This window comes from Maylandia zebra, linkage group LG7 (assembly GCF_041146795.1).
Source record: "Maylandia zebra isolate NMK-2024a linkage group LG7, Mzebra_GT3a, whole genome shotgun sequence".
Lineage (NCBI taxonomy): Eukaryota > Metazoa > Chordata > Actinopteri > Cichliformes > Cichlidae > Maylandia > Maylandia zebra.
The window spans coordinates 62,011,272-62,023,799 of NC_135173.1; the positions used below are offsets into that span (position 1 = coordinate 62,011,272).

The following is a 12,528-nucleotide window of genomic DNA, read 5'->3' on the forward strand; positions in this document are numbered from 1 at the left end:
TATTTAATGGATCGGATTACATTTTTTATTTCTCTCCGATATCCGATCCAGTAATTTAGGTCAGTATCGGACCGATACCGATACGTAATATCGGATGGTCCATCTCCAAACAGGACCCTCAATTGCAGTGTTAAATCTAGCATATCAAAATTGCCTACGCTTCATATATTTCTGTTACAACATCATCCGAACATTTTTCTGAAAAATGAATAAAGATAGTATAGGCAGGAAGGGTTAGGTTTTTCTCAACATGTTTATTTTTAGCACCATAAAAAGTCACTTAATGTTGTCCAGTGTGTTTGCTCTCATTCTGTCTTTCCTCTGGGATGGAGCGATGATGTGGAGATAAAGGAAAGCACTGGAGACTGGAGAAAGGGCTTGTTTGGAGAGATAAAAAGCTGAGAGGGCTGCATGGCTGCAACAGCACCGGGCAGCCAGCAGATGTCATTCACTTGCTGGCGGAGGTGAAGGTGAAGCATCCTCTCTGGTGGAACTGCATGTCCCTGATGCGGCGCATGGACTGGATCTGGGGCTGGAAGGCGCAGAAGTCATTGTAGTGTCTGTAGTCACCGCACTCAAACAGGTACTGGTAGCCTCTGTATCCAGGGTACTGGTAACCCACCCACCTGAGAGAGACATGATAAGGTAAAGGTCATGGTTGTGTGTTTATTATAGGATGTCCATGTAGTGTACTACTGGCTGATATCCATACAAATAAAAAAAAAATGGTATATGAAATTATAGGGTTATGATAGAGAATATAAGATATAATATAATAGAGAATAAGACCGTTATAATGCTAAGTCCTAAGAAGTTTAATGTTTACTGTTGAAGTTCTTGTGGTGAAAAGATTCTACTGATCACCTAGGAGACACCAGAAGTGAATTAGGAGGTCTGGAGGACATTGGAGATACCAAGTCTTAATGAGGTTTTCTGATGAGTCCATAAGGGAGTTCTAGAAATGCTTAAGTTAAGGGTTAAGTGGACATTTAGGAGCTTGAAGAGTTCGGTTAAGGAGGTTCAGTTAGTCGTCAGTGAGGTTCCTGGTTCTCCTTCCAGGGATCTCTTAAATGATTCTGAGTTTCTTTTTAGGAGAACCTGGGGTTCTTTTACAACGTTTTAGTTGTCTGACAGAATGTTCTGGAAGTCCTTCAAGGGGTTGCAGTGGTAACTAGGAGATTCTGAGTTCCCCTGAAGTGGATTTATGGGAGCATTACCAACTCCAATAATGAAGAATTAGATTTGTGAATGTTCTGGTCAGGATGGCATTTATCTAATCCAGAGTGTAAAGGCTTTCAAGGTGTATGATAAAGGCACTGAAGCTGTTCTGGAGGCTTTCGGTCAGCAATACAAATGAACAGATTTGTATTGGTGACCTAGAGGACATAATGAAATGAAGCAAATTTTCTGGCTAAAAAAAAGATTTGTAGACAAAAGGACAAGCCTTTTAATGACATCTCATCCCACTTGTTATTTGTAGTATAATCCAACAAGTCTGTGGAATCCTCTTAGGTGTGTCTGAAACCATGTTGGCAGTCCATTTTATATATGGAAAATGTACTTTTTATTATAGTAATATGACGTACTACAAAATTGACTTCCACAGTGTGTTCACAGGCCTTAACACAGGCCTGCATGTTGATGATATTTGTGATACTCTGCTAATTTGTGTTTTGTTTTGTGAGAGAGCACAAGTACTAAACGTGTCTACTCACGCTCCTCCTGGCACCCTCACGCTGCCCACTCTGTCGCAGAAGCCATGCGCCCAGAGTGTGGGCACATCGTCCTCCTGGATCTCCATCTTGTTGCCCTTGAAGTCAGAGAGCTCATACAGGCAGATCTTGTGCTCCATGCTGTCCTGCAGGTAGGAAAGGAAGAATAAAATGTAGTCTCTATACAACATACATTACATGTGCATTCTCTGCTTTTTCATTGATTGCATTTTGTAAGAAATTGTCTGTGGGTGGCAATGTTGAACTGCTTCCATGAGCAGTTAGTGGAATCCATGAATGGATTTTGTGCTAAATTAGGGGCCAAAGCCTACTAATGTCATGCTGATGATGTGATATGCTATAGTATCAGCATGTGAAAAATATTGTTGATTTTTTTTCTTTAGGAACTGTGTTGATAGTCACTTAACCTTTTCAGTGCTTTTTCAAGCATATATGTCAAACTTTTTCCTGGTTCCAGTTCGTCATATTTGCTGATTTGCTGCTTTTCTTTGCTGTAAGTTTAGCTCTGGACTGTTAGTCAGTCAAAACGTAGGGTCTGAGAATTTAGAATCACTATATTCTCCCATTTTATGAAAAAACAAACGAAGAAAACAGCTCATTTTACCATTCGGATGGGCCTGAGGGACATGAGGCAGTCGCTGCGGTAGGAGTTGCTCCAGGTATCCCAGCGAGGATACTCTCCCTTCTCCAGGATGAACATCTCCCCACGGAAGTTAGTCTGCTCAAAGGCAACAAAGCTGGAGAACGGGGGACACCATGGACAGGATTGGGGGGGGCAAAAGGGTTAAGTGGGGAGGCACAGGAGAAGAATTGGAAGAAAGATAAAAGTGACATATACATGAATAGAGAAGATATGCAGGCAGCTGCTTAAATCAAGTGTGTGTGTGTGTGTGTATTCACTTACGGGCCACACTCCACAATGATACTACGCACTCTATCCATGCCACGGTCACACACGTTCATACACTCATTCTGGACCTCCATCATCCTGCCCTGGAAGTTCTCCTGGTCGAACAGCATGAGCTGCACAGAGGACACATAGAGTCATAGCTGTTTCTTTACACTATGTTTATAGCTTTAGTTCATGTGGAAGGTTTAAAACAAATTTTGGATTTGGAATCATTTTTGGATGGAGCATGAAAAAAAAGGCAACTTCTTAAACTGTAATTTCCCCTTTAAAGTCCTCAGCACTGACTGAACTTACTAATCACTTAGATTTCCAAAACAACCTTATACTTTAGAAACATGTCACTTTTAACGTGGCTACGTGTAAAATGATGCCAGTATTAAAGATTATGAGCTTACAAATATACATTATTTTTCACTAGACTATAGTATATGAGGTCATTTAATTTTTGCTCCATCTCAGAGACATTTCTTAAGCCCTGTGATGCGGTGGCTTTCACAGAAAGAGTCTAAAGTACATAGGTACTCACATCAGAAAGAATAGCCTCAATACATTTTGGATTTAAAAAAAAAGTACTGCTCAAAGCATCAGTATCTAAATTCAAAGTGGTTATTTTTGGTCTTTTAACCAAGTTTCTTGCTGTTCTTTATCATTCACCTCCATAGTATCTGAAATTCTAATGTCTAATTCAAACCTTCAGTAAATAAACATATAACTGCCCTGCTAGATGAAACACATGGGACAACATGCAGTCTACTTTCTTTGCCCTTTAGGAAAAAATAAAATGCACACATTCTGTCTCTGCAATGACTCACTCTGAAGGATCCCATGCCAGGCTCGCCAGTCTTGGTGGCCTTGCTGGAGGCAGCTGGAGCTGGGGCTCCCTTGTCCTTGGCATCAGTGCCCTGGCTGGAGGCGGACTTGGCAGTCTGAGACATGGTGAGGGGCTTCAGGAGAGTCTGGGTGAGAGATGGAGGAAGACAAGGGGATGAACAGAAATAGAGGTGTAAATTGAAGTGACAGGGTTTCAGAGGAGAAAGTGAAAGGGAAGGAGAAGTGAGGTTAAATGTGGCCCAGGCAAGGTGTCAACATAGACAGAGGGTTGGTAGGCAGAAGTGTTTGGAGGGTTTTGGACTAGTAGCACAAGTCTGAAGTTTATGTTGGAGGTTCATTTGGGTGTTGTTTTGGCCTTTCCCCGGGACGGTGGAGTTTAAGCTGGGAGCGGTGGGCAGGGAGTGGGCCCTGGCTCTGGATGTGTGGGTGTCCTACTGTACCATGATGGATGCTCTGGCCTGTATGTCTGCGTCTGTGTGTGCTTACCTGCGTCAGTATAGCTTGCAGTGCCGTATGAGGGAGGCTAGCTCGTGCTGGTCCCTTCAACGCTCAACCCAAGCTTTTATACTCTGGCAAAGGCCAAACGTAGAGGCTCACAGCACAATAGAAAACCTCTCGTCATCACTGTTGGCCTGGACCAAAGCCAGCAGGTCATCGCATAGCCTGGAAACACTGCTGGCCCCTCGGGCCTGCCTGTAAGCATTTTGCTGTCAAAGGAAACCACTGACACAGCATTCTTTGCTGTGTGTTGGGCTGGTAGGCCTGTGAGCTGTAGTCGCATGTAGAGTTGAGGAATGCAAAGGTCCACAGGACACAAAGAGGTAATCCACACTCTCTGTCACCTACACAGAAAAGGCACACACACAAATACAACATATTCTTTAACTCAGACTTTCTACTTTAACTCACTGCCATTTCTTGATTTTGGAGAATCACCACAACAGAAACAGACAGAAAACAAAAAAAAGGCAGTGATCTATTCGTTCATGTTGATCTTCTATGTGTTCTCCATACAAAGAATCAAACAGCATTTCAAATGAAGTGTTTTGGTTTTTTGGACATTTTGCTGTTTAAACATTATTAAACTTTGAGATAATTGAGTTACTGGAGATTCTCTTTCTCCCACTGACATTCAGGTTCACCAGAGCTGTTCCACTAAATGCTTTGGCACTGCACTAACACTTACTACTGATATCTACTTCTAGTTCTGGCTAGTGTTAGCCAACTACTTAACAGATGATAAACACATTCATATCGCAAAAGCATCTTTCCAATCAACATAAGGTTTGGCATCTGACATTTTCCAAAACCAGCATCCTGTTTGTTTAGCCAGATATTAAATCTTTAATTCTTGTACCAGAAACCAAAGACAATAAGACTTACCTTATATAGGTAAGGAAAGAGCCAGAACAGTTTTTGTTCTGTGCGCGCTGTTTCTGTAGCTTCTCATGTGTAACAAACACTCTGAATGTCCAGACATCTTCCTTTCTCTGTCACAGTTTCTCTCTGCAGTGTCCATGTTAAGATGTTTTTGTGGAGAACCTGCTGATAAATTTGGGCTTTGACAGCAATTTTACACTTTTATTATGAATCCAGTGCCCGTGTAAAGCAGGTGTTTGTCAAAGAGAGTATGGGCATTGTAAATGTAAATCAGTGCAATGGGATGAGCCAAGTAGGGTAGAAGCCTGGGTTTTACTAGCCTCACCCCAACCTTACGCTTTACATTTTGTCCATGAACTACAGTACTGTCATTACTGTAGGGGTGACCGTGGCTCAGGGGGTTGGGAATCGCATCTGTAACCGGAAGGTCGCCGGTTCGATCCCTGGGCTCTCTGTCCTGGTCGTTGTGTCCTTGGACAAGACACTTTACCCTACCGCCTACTGGTGTTGGCCGATGGGGCCGATGGCGCGATATGGCAGCCTCGCTTCTGTCAGTCTGCCCCAGGGCAGCTGTGGCTACAACTGTAGCTGCCTCCACCAGTGTATGAATGTGAGAGTGAATGAATAGTGGTATTGTAAAGCGCTTTGGGTGCCTTGAAAAGCGCTATATAAATGCAATCCATTATTATTATTATTATTATTATTATTATTATTACAGCCGGTACATTTAAAAGATAAAGGGGGCATATGCAGCATGTTCACTTCCTTTAAATTTGCTGGGATAATATTGAGTAGTTCTTGACTGGTGGGTAATCTAGACAAAAAAGCACTGCCACACAGCCGTGCATGAGAATTCCTCCTGGTCATCTTCAGAGGTTGAATAAAGGTCATTGTTGGTGATAATAATTATGGGATTATGGCGAATGGATTATGTGTGGATTATATCACTTCAGCTGAGATCATTTCCACGATGGAAGCAGGATTAAATTGCGTTTGATATGTGAACTAATCCTGCAGTGTAATCTGGGTGGCTTCCATGCTGTGATTGTATTTGTTGTCATTTCTGCTGCCCTCTTGGTCAGGTCTTTCCTGAGAAAGGGATTTTTTAATCTTAGTCAGACTTTTTCCTGATATTTCAGAATGCTACACAGACATGGTTTCATTTGTAAGAAAGAAAAGTCACCAGCGTTTTTAGCAAAGTAACTGATAAAGACAACAGGAGACTGACATTAGTGAGTATTCAGACAGCAGGATGGAGTATGTGGAGTTTAGTTGAAATAAATGTGTTTGGGGTAATAAACGAACATGTCACTAAATGGACATGATCCTACTTGGTAGGGCTGACTTTAAACATGTTAGCATCAAATGGGAAAAATAATGTTAAAGACTTCACCAAAAGCAAGTGCATCTTTATAGATCCACAATGCAGAAGTTTCAAATGCAGAAGTAAGGAGCAGAAACTTTCACTACTTCAGGCTTGCTGTGTGTTATGGCACACACATGAAGCTTGAGTGAAATTCTAGTATTTTATTAGTCTCTTACTACTAACAGGTATGTGTACCTGTGTGTTACACCTGTACCTTTTGCCAGTGAAGCTGACAACATAGCATAGCACACTTTAATTTAAATATTGTAACCAAAGAGATTCGTTCCTTTAATAGTTAGAACAAATTATTGTGTGAGCGTTCCTCACTAATGATAGCTAATGTTAGTGCTGCTGACATCATTAGGAGGAAATAAAAGAGAGCAAGAGCTTATATCTGTGACTTCATTTTATGATGATAATGATTTTGATGATGATACTTGCGAGGTCTGAAGAAGATTAGATGAGTGGTTGTCACTGCTTTACACTTTTAGGCAGAAAACACACATGGCCTTTTAAATGCATTGACCACTGTCATTTTTATCTTCTGACACTGCCACAAAATGTCCTGCCAAATGAAAGGAACCTATTGATTTTGACCAGCCCTTGGCTCTTTCATTCTCTAATGTCCATTTTCTGATGACTGCCAGGGGTCTCAGGAGTCCTCCCCGGCTTTCTCAAGAAGAAAATATTTAGTCTGTCTTTCAGAGGGGTTCATCATTATCATGGCTGATTACACAATTCCCCTGGTAAGTGAACAGTGTCCTTCTAATGTAAGATGAATCTGATCAGTTTTTTTCTTGTGTTGTGTAGAAAAAAAAAATCTGATGAGGAAACCTGTTTGATATTTTTGAAATGTGACTCTTTTCAGGCAGGAAACATTTTGGTCTCTGTTCAAAAAGTTGATTCTGTTCATCTGGACGTAGTGTTTTCAGTGGGAAAAATGTTTTGTCACTCTTATAAGTGACTTCTTCATTCTCAACTGACTGCAGGGTTCCCCAACCTTAATGATCATGAAACTGACCTCACAGCCCATTGTTAGTCCATGGTGCTAGTTTCAGTTATTATACAAAAGCACTGTTTATAAGGATGGGGGAAAAAGTCACTTGGATGAGAGATGAAACATTTCCCCACTGATACATCCAGATGAACGGGATCAACTTTTTGGGATTTGCTGGATCTGGATGATTGAACGTTCATTGAGACTTTTGGTCTTTCTGAACTACAATTTCTGTTTTGATTTCAGAGAAATGAACTTTGATTAAGCAAGGCTTGTATATGAAGATCTGAGGCAGTGAATTATGTCTAAAAGTTTTAGATAAGCTGAAATTCCTTTAGGCTCACTGGAAATAAGGACGAGTGCCTCTGCGCTCCTGTTTACATGTGGTTGATTATGTAAGCACTTAAACACACACACACACACACACACACACACACACACACACTAACACACAAGTCCTAGCTAGTGTATTACACTACAGCATGCAGGTTAAACCTGTTTTTACTATTGAGGGCTTTTTTACATTTTTTCATTAAACTGTTGAACATTTCGTAAAATATTCTTGCTAGAACACTTCAAATGATCAGATTTGAGATGTGGAGACGTGTTTCATGTTAGAAAGCATTCTGGTGTAAGTATTAGTGTTTGCCATAATTGGATGAAGGACTTCCTCTGCACTGGTTAGATTTCTCACTGCACACATTGGAAGCTTTCATAAGAATACTATCTGCACTGAAAATCTGCCTTGACACATGCATGACGTTGCTTTTTTTTTTTTTTTCTTTTTCACCTGAAAGTGACATCAAAGCGACTGAGAACAGATTCCAAGTAATGATCTTGCAAATAAAAATCCTTTGTTACAACCGTTTTAAAAACTTGAGGTCTTTTGCCTTAAGACTTAGCTTTAGGCTAAATAAGCTATATATCAGACAGAGCCATCTAGTACTCTTCCTATTTTCTGACACTACATTGCAAAAAAAAAATCATATTTGGCGCAATTAGTGCTTTAACTCTGGTACCAACCTTTTTTAATAGATATAACAAATTAAGGTCTTTATGTCCCATACTAAAATCGGATCTTGCGATTCTCTTAACTTTTTTTCTGTTCTACTATTTTCAAACATATTGTGGAAAAAAAAACATCCTCTGAGTCACCATCAACGCTTCACTGCTATTACCAACATGAGCAGGCATGCACACAGAGCTTATTCTGTCTGTGTTTGTTGGTCTCACATCATCAACAAATTCTAATGGTATGACAGGTCATTATTGTATTTGCAAATTTCACACATTTAATGGCAAAAATGAAGCACCAGTTAACTGAGAAAATGACTGGTCTTTACTTGCAGACATAAATTGAAATAAAGAGTTAAAGAGCTTCCAGCTCCAGCTTTTTTCTCTTCCCTCTCTGATGCCGTTGGCTCTCAGTATTTTCTCAGCTTGCACTCTATGTTTCATTTCTTATATTCCTGGTCTCTGTGTCCACTGCCCCCAGTGATAATGTGGTGTCTGCACTTCTGGCCCTCCATAGATTAACGATGCTTTTGTCAGGTAGGGACAAAGAAAAGCCCCTCCCTGCTGCTGAGCCGGGGCTTTCAGCATGGACCCCTGCCAGGGGAGGCTTTAAAAGGGTGGGGGCGTGTGGCTCCTCTCACTCTCACGGCAGGACAACCCAAGGGCATCAAGCAAGGTGAGTTCCTGTCCCTCGCCCAGCCGCCACAGCCATCCAGCACGGTCAGCCAGGGTACCACAGCCAGGGTATAGCATCCCCCATATTCACACATCCATATCTACTCCCACTCCAAACACACACCATCCAGGCTGAAATCACTGCACCCAGTGGCTGCGATGAACAGTGGTGATGATGGAACAATCTTAGAAATGGGCAGAAAAACTAGAAAGAGAGAGACAAAAGTTAGAGTAGCCAAATGAAGCCTGTGGCCTCTGTGACCCTCTTCTGTTTGGTATCCAAACTATAAATAGACACTGGTGCTTTCCATCTAGCAATTACAAGTTCAGGCTGCTTTCAGTATCCTGCCCATTATGTGTAAAGTACACACTGTACCTGCGACACAGACTTGTTTTTTCATAGGTCTGGCAATAGAACCGATCTCCTGCTCTTCACTTTTTGGATTTCTGGTTCACACATCTGTCTTTACTGGTTAGCTTCTGGCTAGTTTCTGCATCAGAATAAAATGACTGCTTACCTCTCAGAGTGTGTGGCTTCCCTGTTGTCACTGCTGTCTATTCATTGTTAGCACTCGTGGATAAAATTCTTTCTTCCTTCCAGACAAGATGACTCACCATTGCACCAAGTTCTCCGGCCACTGGAAGGTGAGTCTGCAGATGGAAGAGCAGCTTTATTCATCAGCACCTTTGAATTTTCCCTCAGATGTGACCAGGAGCTGCTTGTTGTAAAACACCTCATACAGTTGAGCATCAGGGAGAGTGCCCAATGAAGTCACACCACATTAGGACGCTATAAAGACTTCATTGGGATTGGAATATCACACAGTTGTGCATTAGGGCTTGTTAAACGTGGTTTATCTCCCAGTTCAGAGTGATTAGCTTAGCTAATGTAGTTTTATATGTTTGAGGTGAGCTGCTGAAGTGATTTCAGACATCACACATCAAGTTTAAGTGGATGGTGTGTACAGCCATCAGCTGCATGTCCTTTTTCCCATTAGATCATTGTCTTCGATGAGGAATGCTTCCAGGGACGCCGCCATGAGTTCACCTCTGAGTGCTGCAATGTGATGGAGTTTGGCTTTGAGACCGTTCGCTCCCTCAGGGTGGAGAGTGGAGCGTGAGTAAACAGATATGTGCGCACAGATAGACATGCAGCAGAAAACCATCATTAAGTGACATACGGTTAACATGACAGGATGTTATTAACCTCTGTATAAGTGGATTTAAGGACTTTTGGGATGATGGAATAATCTCTTTTTTTCTATGCTTCCTTCCAGCTGGGTGGGTTATGAGCATGCCTCCTATCAGGGACAGCAGTTTGTCCTGGAGCGGGGAGAGTACCCCCAGCCTGATGCTTTTGGAGGTAGCAATGCCTATCACATTGAGAGACTGACCTCCTTCAGACCCATTGCCTGTGCTGTAAGTTATCTCTCAGCTTTTTTTTCCACTGAAAAACCTCCATTGTGAGCGAATGCTGCTGTGACGGACAAATCAATAATGTAGACTGGCCTGACCTGAAAAACTACTCAAATGTATTCTTTCTTTACCTCCCCCACCTCCAGAACCACAGAGAGTGTCGTATGACTATCTATGAGCGTGAGAACTTCCTGGGCCGTAAGGGTGAGCTCAGCGACGATTACCCCTCCCTCCAGGCCATGGGTTGGTGCAACAATGAAGTTGGCTCTCTAAGGATCCATTCTGGAGCGTGAGTGTCCCCAGCTGCTTATTTGCCTCCTTATTTCCCCCTCCTCATCCTCTCAGCAGTTCAAAAAATAACCCTACTCAGATTTTCACAATATGCTTTGCAACATTTCACAACATTTGCATTTCCACGTCTGTCAATTCTCAACAGATTTGTCTGCTACCAGTATCCTGGTTATCGTGGATACCAATATATCATGGAGTGCGATCGTCACTGTGGGGAGTACAAACACTTCAGGGAGTTTGGCTCTCACTGCCAGACCCCTCAGATCCAGTCCATCCGCCGTATTCAGCAGTAATAACTTACACCAAACCCTTTCGAGCATGTGACCCTTCACCTTTGACCCCTGCTGCTTGCCCGTGCTAAATAAACTGTTTTTCTTAAACCTTACTGACTTCCACCAGTGTATGTGCTTATCATATGGACATACTAAATCACTTATACATCACACACTTGTGTTTTCCTCTGAATTGCGATCACCTCTGTATAATTCACATGACGGTGTACAGAGGTTACCTGCTAATAAGGGTGAATGTGAGGAAAAAAATGTCATTTAGAACCAAGTCTTTAGCTTATTATGTAAGTGCTCGATGTCAACCAGATTAATAAATGTGAACCAAACTGTAACAAATATTTGCAAGTCCTTTCACATATCTTTTTCTAAGATATGTGCTAATCAAACATTGCTGTCTTATTAAAGAAGAAGCTGCTTTCCTTTGTGACTGTGGGCAGCCCCGTGTGTTTGATTTGGCAGAATCCCCCCTTCCTGGCACAACTCCAGGGGGGATTTGTGTCCACTACACTATGGAGGGACAAATGCTGCTGTCTTATCTTTGATAATTCAATAATCAGTTTTGATAAGTCAGTAATCACTAATGGTAAGTATTCCAATGTTTGAAATATAGTTTTAAACTTAAATTCACGAAAGCTATCAAGGAACTATGAAGAAGAAACTGTTATGATTTTATGCTCAAAATGTGCTTTAAAGATTCATTTTCATTTAGAATAAAAGGCAACACCTCCCAGCACATGGGGGTGAAACACGGTCCTTTCAGCTGCTCTCAAAATTTCTATGTGGTTACCACAGCCCATTTAATTTATTCACCACATTTCAACACAAGAAAATTACACAACCTTCAGCCTATACATATGACATTGTGCAAAACTCAGAAATACAGTTGCATTTATTAGAATTATATAGCGAGGAAAATAAAATAAAACGCTGGGGCTTTTTCCCCTCTGTTTGGCTTCAGTCTCATACACCTTGTCATTGTTTGGAAACTCCCAAAGATGTTTCCACTGGGGACCTTGACCACAGTGCTGCTGGAATTCATGCAAAATTTGCTGAAATAAGCAAGACCCTCTAAAAAGAGGCCTCGATGGCAGCGTGACATTCCAAACATGTTGTATATAGTTTAGCATTAAGAGCGCCTTCCAACAGGAAAGGTGGTTGTCAAGTAAATGATAAAAAAAAGGAATCAAAAAAATCACAATGACATTAGTCTATACATTGAATAAATATGACAGTCATAGCCTGGTTTAAATTATATTTGAATTTAGCCATTTAAAAATGATTAAAATATCTGTTTTTAAAGTGATAAAGCCATTTTCTGATTCTTACCAAAAAAGGGGAAAAAAATCTCTTTTAAGATATAAATTGATAGATAATTGATAGTTGATTGATAATTGATAGATAATAAATAACGTTTCCTTCCTTTTTCCTTCAAGAATGTTTCCTTCTTGAAGGAAAAAGCTTTACTTTGGATTCTTCTGCCTCTTGTTCTGTTCTCAGCCAGGATGAGCCCACACTGCTTCAATAATGTTGACGTTGCTTTGAAAAGTGTTTGGGGCCACTCTTATGCTGAAAAAAAGAAAGATCAGATATTTTGCAGATGCTATAATATGGTGGATGCAAATCTG

General features: G+C 41.2%; 2 protein-coding genes across 2 annotated transcripts; one reads left to right on the plus strand and one right to left on the minus strand.

The window, feature by feature from the left end:
- Positions 1-234: 234 nt before the first annotated feature.
- Positions 235-4,062, minus strand: crybb1 (crystallin, beta B1). Its single transcript, XM_004572792.3, has 6 exons — positions 3,961-4,062; positions 3,456-3,599; positions 2,638-2,756; positions 2,338-2,470; positions 1,716-1,858; positions 235-626 (listed from the first exon to the last, which is right to left on the minus strand). The coding sequence occupies exons 2-6, from the start codon at positions 3,576-3,578 to the stop codon at positions 449-451; spliced, it is 696 nt and encodes a 231-aa protein (XP_004572849.2). The 5' UTR covers positions 3,579-3,599; positions 3,961-4,062; the 3' UTR covers positions 235-448.
- Positions 4,063-8,847: 4,785 nt separating this feature from the next.
- cryba4 (crystallin, beta A4) lies at positions 8,848-10,998 on the plus strand. The gene is made up of 6 exons (XM_004572791.2): positions 8,848-8,907; positions 9,508-9,551; positions 9,905-10,023; positions 10,184-10,325; positions 10,469-10,611; positions 10,759-10,998. The coding sequence occupies exons 2-6, from the start codon at positions 9,513-9,515 to the stop codon at positions 10,904-10,906; spliced, it is 591 nt and encodes a 196-aa protein (XP_004572848.1). The 5' UTR covers positions 8,848-8,907; positions 9,508-9,512; the 3' UTR covers positions 10,907-10,998.
- The last annotated feature ends 1,530 nt before the right edge of the window (positions 10,999-12,528 follow it).